This window comes from Perna viridis, chromosome 5 (genome assembly GCF_037379345.1).
Source record: "Perna viridis isolate PV_CMFRI_1.1 ecotype Kerala chromosome 5, ASM3737934v1, whole genome shotgun sequence".
NCBI classification, from domain to species: Eukaryota; Metazoa; Mollusca; class Bivalvia; order Mytilida; family Mytilidae; genus Perna; species Perna viridis.
The window spans coordinates 284115-299259 of record NC_142449.1 but is presented as its reverse complement, the minus strand read 5'-3'; the positions used below and the strand labels follow the sequence as shown (position 1 = coordinate 299259).

At 32.3% G+C, this 15145-nt stretch overlaps 1 protein-coding gene across 4 annotated transcripts in view; it reads left to right on the top strand.

Annotated features, from left to right (window-relative positions):
* LOC148615495 (RNA cytosine C(5)-methyltransferase NSUN2-like) overlaps positions 1-15145 on the top strand; it is a 56933-nt gene that overhangs the window by 22850 nt on the left and 18938 nt on the right. For all 4 annotated transcript variants that reach the window (XR_015921996.1, XM_088581741.1, XM_088581742.1 and 1 more), the window contains exons 5-14: positions 867-972; positions 1590-1661; positions 1929-2010; positions 2240-2373; positions 5294-5349; positions 7085-7159; positions 7581-7711; positions 9756-9829; positions 11907-12028; positions 13432-13770. Coding sequence is in view for 3 of the 4 variants with exons in the window: in XM_088581741.1 (XP_088437867.1) it covers positions 867-972; positions 1590-1661; positions 1929-2010; positions 2240-2373; positions 5294-5349; positions 7085-7159; positions 7581-7711; positions 9756-9829; positions 11907-12028; positions 13432-13770 (1191 nt within the window). In the remaining variant the exon portion in view is untranslated. The remainder of the gene's footprint in view (positions 1-866; positions 973-1589; positions 1662-1928; positions 2011-2239; positions 2374-5293; positions 5350-7084; positions 7160-7580; positions 7712-9755; positions 9830-11906; positions 12029-13431; positions 13771-15145) is intronic.

The following is a 15145-nucleotide window of genomic DNA, read 5'->3' as shown; positions in this document are numbered from 1 at the left end:
ATCTTTAATTTTAATATTATAAATTTTCTCTAGCTGTGCAGCAATATACCTTCATCTCCTGCATCTTGTGTTTATATTTCACAATTGATTCGCTACACTAGAGCAAGTACTAACTACTCTGATTTCCTTAAACGCCATAAATATCTGCTTAAGAGATTCCAGAATCGGGGTATGATGAAACGTGTCTCAAAAGGTCTCTTACCAAATTATTTTAAGATATTAATCCTTGGTTGAAAATTCAGTTTCTTCCAAAATAATGAGGAATGATTGTTTTTTGTAAATTGTTCTTTGTGCTGATGTGACTGCTGATTTCCCGATCACCACCAGTATATTCACACCGCAATGAAAGAGGGAGTTTAGTGTGCTGTACAACCTAGATTTAATCTACAGTTTCATTTGAAGTGCCTGTGCAAAGTCAGGACCATTGCGGTACCAGCTGCTCAGGTGGTGTAATATCTATTTTTTCAGATTTATTTTGGACTTGACTTGATTATGCATCGGATAAGTGTTCAGTAATTTTGTTGTTACCCTTATCTGTTATAAAAAAAATCTACATGCAGGAGCTAAAATCCCTATACAATGTACTAAATATCACAAGAGATATTAGAAACTGTTTTACAGGTTTCCAAGTTAAAAAAAGAAAAGCAAATAGATATGTTAGATATTAAAATTTGTTTTAAAGGTATCAAGGTGAAATGGCTTGATAGATAGACGTGCAAGACATTAAAATATATTTTTAGGATTCCAGGTGAAATGGCTTGGCAAAAAGATATCTCTAGACATATAAATTTGTTTAATTGGATTCCAGGTGAAATGGCTTGGCTAATACTGATAGATTTTTCAAGACATTAAAATTTGTTTTACAGGTATCCAGGTGAAATGGCTTGGCAGATAGATTTGTCAAGACGTGAGATCAGAAACCAAGAAGGACTTCAAGTCCTGAAAGATTTTCTTCTGAATGAAACAGAAAGTGTAAGTGTCTCCATTTGCAATTTGTCATTACAAAAATAGAGTTTCTGATAGCTTAGCTTTAAATAAGATATAAGTCTATTTAACTTTCTTTAAATTCAAAAGAATATTTTAAAAGCCATTCAGCTGTTTTAGAGGAGTTGTGTGGATTGGAAGATGATCCCTTCCCGCTGGTCAACTAATCTCAAAATCCATGTTTTGCATCAAGAAACCCTAAGAGTCATTCAAATAGAAAAATAAAAAAAGGAGGTGTGTAATTGTATCATATGATAAGATTATCAAATTTCAATCAAGAACATGTAAAAATAGAATTAGGAATGGACGAATGGATGGAGGGCATGATCTCTCTATACCTAGTGGGGGGGTATAATAAACAGACAGGCTGTATTATTTCTATGTATTAGTGTACACAAAAGATAAGTTTTCTGGAAAATTTCAAATTGTTGAAAGACTTATTAATATAGTGTGACACTGCAAGACGTGTGATAAAAAACTAGGATATTCTAGTGTGTCATTTGCTGATCAAATGGGACCATCTTCTAATCCACAACTCCTCTAAAACATCTGAATGGAATTTGATGAGAGTATTTTAAGTGTAGTGTCATATTGTTATGTTTTAGGGTAACATCAGTAGACAGGAAGCTGTTTCTATGATACCTCCATTAGTTCTTGATGTTAAACCTCACCACAAGGTTAGTCACACCCTTCTAGGAAGTTTTATTCTGCCTTTTTCCTCCTCCTCTAATTGGCTATTGTGAGTACTATCACAGATGCACATTTTTGTGAATTTCTGCTGACTTTGCATTACATAAATTTTATTCTGTTTTTTAGTTAAAGATAGATTAGTATTGATGACTTAACATTTACAGAAACAATAAATATTTGAGTGAATTTATATCAGATGATATTGCATGTACAATTTTGTTTTTCTTCAGAATAATGCTTTTAATATATTACAGATTTTGGATATGTGTGCCGCCCCAGGTTCTAAGACAGCTCAGCTGATAGAACTCCTCCACTCAGAGGGAGATAAAGTGCCTGGTAAGTAATTTGTATAAAATTCTTGCTATATCTAGTAATCATAGCAAAAACAATTCACAGATTTTAAGAGTTGTATATTTGGATAATTATAATTATTTCAGTATTTTTATGACATTATGTGAAAATAATTGTAAAATACAATAGATATCTATTCAATAAATTTTTAAATAAACATACTAAGTTACATTTATGTTGCAGTGTTTCATTATGACAATATTATATTTTACAGAGGGATATGTGATAGCTAATGATGTAGACAATAAAAGATGCTATTTAATGGTTCACCAGGTCAAAAGGTTACAGAGTCCATGTTGTGCAATAGTCAATCATGATGCTACTACCTTACCCAATATCAAAGTTGGGGTGAGTATTACATGTACCTTACCTAATATCAGATGTGGGGTATGTACTACATCAGAGTTGGGGTGAGTAGTACATGTACCGTACCTAATATTAGAGTTCAGGTGAGTATTTGTGAGTATTACATGTACCTTACCTAATATCAAAGTTGGGGTGAAAAGTACATGTACCTTAGCAAATATCAGATTTGGGGTAAGTACTACATGTACCTTACCTAATATCAAAGTTGGGGTGAGGAGTACATGTACCTTACCTAATATCAGATTTGGGGTAAGTACTATATGTACCTTACCTTATACCAGATTGTGGTAGTGAGTAGTACATGTACCTTACCTAATATCAAAGTTTGGTTGAGTACTACATATACCTTACCTAATATCAGAGTTGGGGTGAGTAGTACATGTACCTTCCCTGATATCAGAGTTCGGGGGAGTACTACATGTACCTTGTCTAACATCAGAGTTTAGCCAAGTACTACATGTACCTTGCCTAACATTAGAGTTTAGACAGTATTACATGTACCTTAACTGATATCCAGTGATTTTCTTAATCTCATTTTGGGTCCAAATTTCGGTCCCATTCCCAAAGAGAAATATGCAATTTTTTTTTCAAAATTTCATCTCTAAAATGCCCAGTAGTATAGACATCATCACAAGATTTTTTTGGTCATATTTATGGTTCCAATATTGCAATCTATTATATACTTCATTACATTATTTGAAAATCACTGATATCATAGTTGGGGTAAGTAACATGGACTAATAATAATTCTAACTGATGGTAGGAGTACCTAATTTATATTCACAACTCCTTCTTCACTAATGAATTTAAATGTGGCTATGTAGTAATGATTTAATACCACTGTACACCTGCTATTTTGATTTCAAACCTGAATTAAAATATAAGTTATTTTTTTTTTTTTCAAATTTTGAGTATGCATTAAGTTTACTTTATTTTTCAAGGAAAACTTATTCATTCTTGCTATAAATACCAAATTTGGCCAAAAGTGCATTTTTAAATTGTAATTTTTACAATCTTGAAGAGTCATGTGACTTTAATTTAAAAGCAATATGTCTGATTACCACACTACGAATAAATGCAGTAAACTACTATTACCTTTTATTGAGACTGTCATTTATTTGAGCTATTCTTATACATTCAGTGATGACAGAAGGGAATTATATCTGTTAAAATAAAGTTTCCGAGGTTGACAAATATGGTAATACATAAATAGTTATAAAAACTGCTCTCTAAATCTGTTTTGATTTTTTTTTTTTACTTTTAAATCTCTCATAAAAATTCTAACATTTTGTTTTGCTTTATGTTAAACTTTTACTTTATCTTAGCCATTAGTGTTAACATGATTTTTGGTGTCTATAAATCTTAACTAAATTATGCTTGTAATTAATAGTTCTGAAATCTTAAAGTGTTATACTAAACCTGTGTATAGAATTATATACTTTATGTTACACAAACGTGTCAGCTACTTCCTGTATATTGCCACTATATTACATGTGTTCCGGGACAGGTGTACAAGCATGCCAGTCAGACTCTTATTTCGAATTATTGTCCAAAGGGTGAATATGACTTGATAAAATAATGAATTTGATGTCCAATTGAATACACACATAAGCTTGGACAGTTTGTTTGCTATTAAAATTGAGTTTTTCAGTTACATTATAATTCGTGAAGAAAAGACAAATTTTCAATTCAGAAAGAAGATATGTAATTTTTAAATTTAAGATATGATAAAATATGAAAACTTATATTTGGAAATTGAGTTTTATGTTTTCAGTACTAAATTTTATGTCAGTTTAGTATTTTTAATAGGATGGTAATTGTATTAATCAATATATTTTTATACTGGTAATTATTTAATAATATTAGAACCATATAAAACTTTTTGGAAACTCTATACATTCAGTATAGTCTTTATTTTTGTCTCTAACATTTGAAAAATAAATGGTTTTAAACACGACGAACAAGACCCAATATTTTATGCTATACATAGGAAAAATTCCGATATATATTTTTCTAATGTTTCTAAAACACATGTTATTCACATGATTTATGTACAGTGTTTGTTCTAGACAAACATATGATAAGCACATGGAGACAAATGTTGTAATTCTTCCTTGTGACATAACAAGCAGTTATTATACTGTATCAAGAAGTTTACATCGGGCTGTGACTTAATTCACTATTGGTAAACAATCTGGGGCTGAAACTCCAATATACAATTAAATTAATCCTGTTGTGATGCAGGTGTACATGTATTATGATCTCAGATGACTCTATAAATAATATCTGTTGATTGAAAAATACTAGAATTTTGGTCACACTAAAAAATGTTTGTTTGTAAGTCTTGCAGAAATTATTTTGTAATAGCATATCATAAAAAGTAGTTTTGTTAATTATGTATTTTAATGTATGGTTAAGCGATAATTTTACTTATTTGAATGTACATAAAAGGAGCATTGTGAATTTTACAAGTTTTTTCAATTTGTGAGTTTTTCCAATTACCGACTGTATTGGTCCTACATTGTAAAACTCATTTATCAGGCTTTAAATATTTGTACTTTCAGCTGGTGCTTGTGATATCACAAGCATAAAATTGATGGGACTCAATAAGACTGAAAAAAGTCATTGTCTTCATTATGGGTCATTGTATAGTAAAATAAATTTGTATAATTAGTATTGGTGTATAAATGAATCAGTAACCCAACTTGTAAAAATCTTACCTTTTAATTATGTATTCTGGAGAATTTGTGACTTCTATTCTATGTTAATTTTATGTTTTTAAGATAAATTTTAAAGAGAATTGAAATTTTGTCAGACATCAAAGAAGTAGGATTTTATACTGGTAGATAATGTAATTCAGAGTAGAACTGCATATTATTTCTATGAATATTTATTTTGGCAGGATGGTTTAAAAGACTTTGTACAGTATGACCGTGTTCTCTGTGATGTCCCATGCAGGTGAATATAACCATGGGTGAAAAGGGTGTTACAATGTAATTACAGTGTCTTCTTTCTCTTTTGACGCTGTCCATTTTATTGTGGTCTTTTATTTCAGCTTTTATTGGGCAGAATGATGTTTAAAGTTTACTCTTTCACAGTTCCTGTTTATAATGAAGTTTTTGAATGAAGTTTTTGGGCCAGCTGCAGCCTGTCCTGTGGAATGAGGATTTCCTCATCATTCATTGAAGACCAATTGGTGGCCTTGGACTGACATTTTCATTCCGATGGGGTTTTTGTCTTTTTGACATATACACCATACCTATTCTCATTTTATTAATGAAATTCCTTAACGTTATTTAGAATATCTTGTGATATGAAAAAAATCCTAAATTCCTGCTGTGTCTGTGCTATGATGTTATTCTATGTATATTTTATTTATGGCAGTATAATCCTTGTTCTCTAATCTATGATCAATTTTCACATCTCCTGACTGATTTGTGAAAAATATTATTATCTCTTTTGAGATTCAGTTCTCAGATGCTGATTGGTCAAAATACAAAGGGGTGATTGGTTGTGTAATTGTGTGGCATTGTTTATAACATCTCATTGGTTAAAAGCAATGTTGAGACGATTCATACATATGTCTCATCTTCGTTAATAATTTTTCAAAACTCTTCTCCTGAGGGACTATGAGATCTATTTGTAGTCAAAAATTTCGTTTTAGTCTGTTAAGCCATGTTGGAGTTATTGCCCTTTTTTGGCTTTTTTTATCCAATTTTTAATGTCATTTCTTTCAAAAATCTCCTCTGAAACAAACAGACCAATTGGAACCAAACTTGGTATGAATATTTCTTTTGGTATTCTGCATAGATCTGATGTGGGGATTTTTTTTTTTTATTGTTTGAAAAATATGGTCACTGTTACTGAAAATAGAACAAAGAGGTCAGTCAGAAGTTTTTTCTCATATGTCTCCAAAACCATCTGCATTGGATCAAAGTTGTTAGACAACTCTTTGTTAGAGATATTGCTCTTGAAAGGTGAAAAATGATGGTTTCTTTATACAGTTTTTAGACAATATCTTGAAAACTGTGGTAAATAGAAAGGAACTTTCATTTGCTAAAATGATCCTTATGGAAAAGCCTGCAAAAGTCTGTTAGGATTAAAGTTGCTCTAGAAAGGCAAAAAATGATGTTTTTAGCAGTTATTATTCAACTAGTATCTTGAAAACTGTAATAGAAAGAAACTTTCAATTGATAAAATGATCCTTAAGTCTTACCTAAGTCTTCTTTGAGTCAAAATTGTCAGACAAATCCCTTATTAGACTTATTGCCCTTGGAAGGCAAAAGTTTAACCAGGTGAGCAATTCAGGCCCCTGGGAGCCTCTTGTTAGAGTTATTACCCTTGAAAGGCAAAAGTTTAACCAGGAGAGCGATTCCAGCCCCTGGGAGCTTCTTGTTCTCAGGTAACGACTGATGATATCATAGACATTTAATTTTGGAAGAATTTCTTATTCGATTGTTTACATTTTGAAAAATTTAGAGAAACAGAATCTACAACTTAAGCTTGGTAATTATGAAATTTCTTGCATCTCAAGAATAATGAAAGCCTGGATATTAAAAATATAAAAATTTATTCTTGAGATGTGAGAAGTTTCATAATCAACTCTTTAATGACTCATTGTAAATTCTATATTTACACTTCTTTGATTGTAGAAATTTGGCAGAGTAAGTTTTTAATTACAATTATTTTACAGTGGAGATGGAACCTTAAGAAAGAATGTTGATATATGGAATAAATGGAACACAAATACAGGACCAAACTTACACAAGTAGGTGTTTTCAGATTTTAACAGACTTTGACAATGATATTTTTGTGTTAGTTATGATTTAAAATGTAATACAATGTATACAGTCCTAAGGAACTCATTGTCTCATGGTTTTGGTATATAATGCCAAAGCATAAATTACATGCCTCTTTGCCACCCTTGACCTCAACTTTTTTGGCAAATGCAATGATACATGTTAATATTATTAATTAATTATGTCCAGTATTTGATGTTATATTTTAGCACTGATTGAGTGTTTTTTTACAATTTTTGTCAATAGCACCTAGTCTGGAGACATTATCTAATTTATATCAGAAAAAAGGAGGCTGTGTCCATTGAAGCATCTTCTTTTTTCATACATAATAGTCTCACATAACAATGGTAGAACTGTGTATAGACATAATCAATAATATTGTCTTAACAGAATACAGTTAAAGGTATTAAAGAGAGGGTTAGAGTTATTAGCTGTAGGAGGGAGACTTGTGTATTCTACATGTTCTATGAACCCTATAGAAGATGAAGCTGTTATTGCCTGTATGATGGACAAGTGTAAAGGTACTACATAGTCATTTACACAATACACAAATTACTTTGTATTGTTTATTTATGTCATTAGCTCTAATTGTGGTATTAAGAAACAGTCAGTTTGGTTATACTGATAATTTAGTAACAATGACTTTGAATTAATGTTTGCAATATTACAACACTGCAATAATTTACAACAACTAATATATAATCTTAAAATATATGTTATGTCTTAGAAGATGAAATTATTTGATGGTATCCATTTGAATTGTACACTGAGGTAGGATATAATGTACCATGTGCATTCATCTTAGTGTAATAGTATGTTATTACATGGATAGCATAGTGCCTTCATTTCTTGATGGATTTCTGTTTAAACTTTGGTAGATGTTCAGTAGCTATAAATGCTTGGATTTAATTGATTTTCACAAAAGTTGGTCAAGATGGACCACTTTTTTGGTAGGGGCACTTAGTTTAATATTATAGATTAAGGCTTGTTGCATGGATAGTGCTCCATTTATTGACATATTTCCTTCAAACTTTGGTGAACTTTTAGTTACCATTAAGGTTAAAATGATGTTAATTTTCACATTAGTAAGCTGAGGGGAGACTTGGTTAATTATACCCCGCTAGGTAGGGTAGGAGAGGGGTATTGTCAAAGTACTTTAATTCATGGATATCAGTTTTCATGGATTAGGAATGAAACACAACTTGGTAAATTCTTGAATTCATGGTTTTGAGGTTTACAGTATACACATTGATGGCAATCTCCTTTTCGTTGGTTACCAAATTTCATGGGTTGGCCCACCCACAAAAACCAGGAAAATTTGGTACCCACGAACAATAGTACTTTCACCGTATATTGTTTTACCTGTATCTGTCATTCTGTAACACAGTTTTCGAAACATTTTTCTTGACTTCTGTAAATCATAGGCTGTTGAAATTTTATGTAAAGCTTCATATAGATATACTGTATTGTGGATGTGTATTCATTCTTGTATGACACCTGCTTTCTGTTTGTAACAAAATTTGAATTTTCCTTATATATTGGTCATATACAAAATTTTCATCACAGTTTTCAGCTACTATTTATCAGGTTACTGATATATTGTACTAGGCTTCCTTTAGGAATGTTGTATTGTGGGTTTCAGCTGCTATTTACCATATCACAGGTTACTGATATATTGTACTAGGCTTCCTTTAGGAATGTTGTATTGTGGGTTTCAGCTGCTATTTACCATATCACAGGTTACTGATATATTGTACTAGGCTTCCTTTAGGAATGTTGTATTGTGGGTTTCAGCTGCTATTTACCATATCACAGGTTACTGATATATTGTACTAGGCTTCCTTTAGGAATGTTGTATTGTGGGTTTCAGCTGCTATTTTCCATATCACAGGTTACTGATATATTGTACTAAGCTTGTATTGTGGGTTTCGTTATTGTATACGTATGAAATCTCCTTCTATGCCCAAAAATACCTAAAATTTCCTTATACAGTGGTCATATTCAAAATTGTGGTTACATTTTTATGGCTACCATTAATCACATGACACAGGTTGCTTATATATTGTATTAAGCTTTCTATAGGTCCTGAGATACATTTTATACTCGTATCACTTTTACCTCCTGTTTGCCACAAAAACATAAATTTTCCTGATATCATGTTGGTTAGCAGGGTTATTACTAGTGAGCTGTCTTGCTCAGATGTTTTGTTTTATTTTACACAATTAATGAATTCCATCTTAATGTATTACATTATTTCTGACATACTATTTGATCACTTTGGCAAAGAATGGTGTCCAGTTGGAGCTAACTGCAGAGTGGATGTATTAGTGTCTTCATTGCCTATATTTGAAACCATTTCATAGCCTTTTAGAGATTGTTAATCATGTTTTGGTCAGATTGCATTTCCTATTTCCATTTTTTTGTCCGAAAAACGTGTTAGGTGAATGATGTTTTCTTGGGACTTGATTCATTTAAAGATATGTGGGTGGGAGCATATGAACATGCTCACTAAGGTTCCTTAGTACTATTGTATATTTGATATTGTTTCTTTATTGTTGGTTGTAGGTTGTATTGAACTTGTGGATGTCAGTAGTCAGCTCCCAAATCTGAAGTACTCTAGAGGAGTCAGTTCATGGAAGGTATGTACTATAGAGGATTCAGCTCATGGGTGGTTGGTGTATGTACTCTAGGTGATTTAGCTCAGTGGAGGTATGTATTGTACATGAGTCAGATTATGAGAGACATGTTCTCTGGATGATTTAGTTCATAGGAGGTATGTACTCTGGAGGAGTTAGTTCATGGGAGGTATGTACTCTAGTGGATTCAGCTCATGGATGGTTGGTGTATGTACTCTAGATGATTTAGCTCACGTTAGGTATGTACTGTAGATGAGTCAGCTTATAGAAGATATGTTCTCTGGAGGATTTAGTTCATGGGAGGTATATACTCTAGGGAGTTAGCTCATGGGAGGTATGTACTCTAGATGAATAAGCAGCCTGTGGATGGTATGTATTCAGGAGGAGTCAGCTCATAACTGTATGTACTTTAGAGAATTCAGCTCACAGGAGATATATACTGTAGATAAGTATATTGGAGATGTGTTCCCTGGAGTATTCAGTTAATATTAGCTCTGAACTTTGGAGGAGTTAGCGCATGGGATGTATGCTCTCTGGTTAAGTTAGCTCATGGAAGGTATGTACTGTAGAGGAGTCAGCTCATGGGAGGTATGCAACATAATTCAAGATAAAGGATATTTTACCTGTGCTACCAAAGGTGGAAGCAGGTCTAGGATTTAGGTCACTCCATCCATCCATCTGTCCTTCTGTTTGTCTGTAACACAATAAGATATCATCTTGTCTTTGCTGCTCCTCTGTAACTACTGAACAGAAGTTCCTTAAACTTGGCTTGTAGCAAGAACATCAAATGTTGTTGTTCATATTATCAGGAAATTTTGATTCTCCAATTTTTATGGGAGTGATGCTCCTTTGAACTTAGAAATTAACCATAAATCATCATGTATCAGCTTGTCATCACAACTCCTCTAAAACTATCTAACTGTATTTCATAAAACTTGGTATATAGCAAGAACACCAAATGTTAAGACTATTATCAGGAAATTTAGATTCTTTAATTTTTATGGTTAATTATGTTCTGTAGTTCCGTATATCCATCCATAACACTTTTTGTTACATTTTCCTCAACAACTATTTATCACAGCTGCAGCAATGCAACTCCAGACATCAGTTGGTCTATAGCTTGTTGTGTTTATGTTTTTTTAGAGTTTACTTCATTTTTTTATATTTCAAAAATTTGCAGTTGTATAATGTCATGGCACAGTCCTTGTTGTTGTTGTTTATTGACACGCTGTTTCCATGCAATAACTTTAGTTGTGGTTGACCAGTTTTTATGAAATTTTGATATAATGTTACTTACCACTAAAGACAGTTCCTATTTAATTTGAAGTTTGTAGCCCCTATCGTATTAGAATAATGGACCAAAAAGGGTAAAAACGGGTACAACATGAAAACCCATGTTTGTTTTCCTTCTGATTTTGATTATTCCTTTTTTATTGTGTTCCTTTTATTATTCTGATAAACAAATATATCAGCAGATTTCATACATTTTGTGACCCTTTTTGAGTTATAGGGGTCAAAGTTGGATAATGCCCAAAAATTTCAACTTTTTAATTTTTAGTCTGATTTCAATTTTTTTATTATTGGATTCTTCACATTGATCCCTGCCTTTGCTTTTCAACTAGATTTTAGATATCTCTTACAGTTTTTGTTGTAAGGGGTCAAATGGGACTGTTTTATTTTTTGTCTGATTCCCAATTTTATGTTTATAGTATTCTTCATAAAAATCGCTACCTGCAATTCAGATATCTGTTATGATTTTCGTTTTCGAGGTATAAGGGGTCAAAGGGATCATATTCCAAAAAAAATTATTTATTGTCTGATTTTAAAATTTTAATTAAATTTCAAATTTCATGCAATATAGTGTCCAAACCATTTGTTATTTCCATAATGAATTGTAAGTCCCTTAAGTGCTTAAGTGTGTCAAAAACTTATATCATGGCCACACTTACCCAAACTGTTCAGGGTTTGACCACTGTGATTGTTTTATGCTGTGCTCTACGAAGTTTTTATTTTTTATTAAGAAAGCAATTATGAATAATATCTACCATAAGAGTTAATTTTGTTTTTTTTTGCATTTCAGGTGTTCAGTAAGAAGATGGAAGAGTTAAGTGATTATAAAGATGCCATAGATAAAGGATACTCTCATCTCGAAGCTTCAATGTTCCCTCCTGAAAATGCTAAAGACTTCAATCTTGATAGATGGTATGTCCATTGACATCACTGCCCTTTATCTGATATAAAATATGTTAAAATTTATAATTTTATGAACATTGTCAATCTGAAATTCGGTCATTCATATCTTTTTCTGACTTACATCTTATAGTACATTTAATATGTTAATAATAATGACTCATAAATTCTTTTATTCCAATATTCCATGCGATATTGATATAATCCCTGCTTGAGAATGGGAGATAAATATTGACCATCAGACTGTGTTGGTCTGTTCGTTGACCGTCAGACTGTGTTGGTCTGTTCGTTGACCATCAGTCAGTGTTGGTCTGTTTGTTGACCATCAGTCAGTGTTGGTCAGTTCTTTGACCATCAGTCAGTGTTGGTCAGTTCGTTGACCATCAGTTTTTGTTGGTCTGTTCGTTGACCATCAGTCTATGTTGGTCAGTTCGTTGACCATCAGTCAGTGTTGGTCTGTTCGTTGACCATCAGTCTGTGTTGGTCTGTTCGTTGACTATCAGTCAGTGTTGGTCTGTTTGCACCTTTTTGTTACAGTTTTCTCTGTAACTACATATCAAAGTCACTTGATAATTTAGCTGAAGTTTATATACATGTATATGTAGGTATGCCATATCATTGGATTCATTTTAGATATTTTTTATATATATAAGCATATGGTTTGAATAAAAAATTTTTGAATTGGTTTTCTTTATAATTACTTATCACATCCTTAATTAAAACTGGATGGCTACCAGAGGCTATCTAAGCTTCTGATTGGCCAATTTTTAAAGATCAGCCACAGAAATCATAGTAGCCAAAGTTTGGTAAATTATCATTGATGGGGAAATTTTGTTAGTGATAACATTTGATAATTATAGTGTAGGGGAGATTATTCATGTTATATTTTTGAAACTCTTTTGTGTTAAGTCAGGAGTTCACATTTTTAAATATTTATGTGGTATAAAGACTAGAACTATCAGCAGTAATTTAATTCACCCCTCATCCCTGTTTTTAGGTCAGTAAAGATTTGATTTTACATATCAAGTCATATTTTCATTGTGTTTTATTGATGGTGTCTGTGGTATACTCTTGTGTACTTAATAAGACCTTTTTTCGTTTCTGATTCATGTATGTTTAGAGGACTTGTCCTGAAAAATTCATAATACTATGATTATTAATAATAAAGTTTTTTTCCCCAAGATACTTCTTTTTTTACTTTACTCAGACTACACAGTTCACATCTTCTAATGTAAAGCAAACTTTGGTGGATATGCAATATAATTATCTTTTGGTTCAGCTTGAACGAACAATATGGTAACCAAAAATTTTATTTTTCTTAAATGGAGAAATTCTGAATTTTTATAGCCTTTAGTTACTATATTTATTTTATGCACAACATTTGATATATTTAGTTTTGATGCTCAATTTTACAGCATAAGAGTCTTGCCTCACCAACAGAATACAGGAGGATTTTTCATTGTTGCCATACACAAAACAGCAGTGTTACCTTGGATGTCACAGAATCCTACCAGTACTTCTGGTGAGGAATGCAAATCAGAACAAAGTGCTACAGGGAACCAGTGCAATACCACAGAGACAGGAGATCATGGTGGTCTGAGGAAAGAAGGAGAAAAACATGAGACTGGGAAGAAAGAAGATAAACAGGGAACTGGGGAGAAAGGAGAAGGTGACCGGATCAAACAGGAGACTGGGGAGACTCCTAACACTGAAACTAATGTCAATGGTAAACGACAGGGCGGAGAGCTTGAAGAGTAAGATTTAGATCTTTTTTTCATCTTTAAAGCATTTAAACAGATAAATTTTCAAAAAGAGAGCTTTAGAACATCCAGACTATAGAATAATAATTACTTTCATAACATTTTGATACATGAACTGACAAATATAATCAAAAGTAGCTATGTAATATTATAACTTTGATCATTTGAAAGTACTTTTAGCAAAAAATGGAGTAATGCGACTACAAACTGTTGGTTTGTGATGTCATTTTTTTCACTTCCATACTCACAGCTGTCAAAGAGGGCCTCCAATCCTACCATTACTTTCCCGTAGTGGTATTAATTCATTGTGGATCCTGAAAAATTCGAAAGATCTTCTGGAAACCCTCAATTCAAGATTAATTTCAGAATACAATAGGATTAAAACCTATGATTTATACTTCTATTCCCCATACTCTGTCATACTCTACATGCTGATCTATTCCTTCACTCTTATGAGGCTGACTTTATAGCTGATCTGATCCAAAAGAAGAAGCATCGTTCAGATCCTTTGATCTCAGTTTCCACTATATAGATGACGTACAATCCTAGTTATAGGGGTTTTATACGTCACATCTACTCCAAAGAACTTGAAATAAAGATACTAGAGAAACTGTGAAGTCAGCCTCATATCTTGACCTACACTTACAGATCGATGGCAAAGGAAATCTATTCACCATACTATACGACAAACGCAATGACTTTTCATTTCATTCAGCTTCCTTTCACCTGTGGCAATAGCCTTTCAGCACCTGCATACTGATTTTATTCCACTACTCATACGTTATGCCAGAGCTTGCCATAACTAAACAGACTTTTTGTATGTGCTAGACTTCTTAAAACTTGTCTTCTGGGGCAGGGTTATGTTGCTACAAGATTGAAGTCATCACTACAGAAGTTTTATGGTCGTTATCATGAACTAGTGGATCGTTATGGTGTATCCATCTGCACCATGACAACTGATTTATTCAATGTGTCATAGTTTTCCTTTTACACTCTTTTGATTTCTACTAGAATGTTGGTTTTCTTGATTACTTTTTCAATCAAAGCTCTAAAGACCACCTGATGGCATCACAATCACTCCTAATGTTTCGACAGATATTTTTGAATATCAAAGGAAAAAGTACTGATTAGCGATCATATTATTTTCTACTGCTTTTAAGTGCAATTCCGCTTTTTCATATCCAGATTTGACCATTATGATTCTTTATTTTAGTGTAGATTTACTTCTGATTTTGTCATTTTCCTCTTTGCTGACTTCATAAATCCATGTATAAACTGTTCTCCAAACTTACTGACAAGTACAACAGAGTAGATCCTAATGATTTGTAGATAAATAATTATCTTACCATAGTTGTTATAATGTATAATA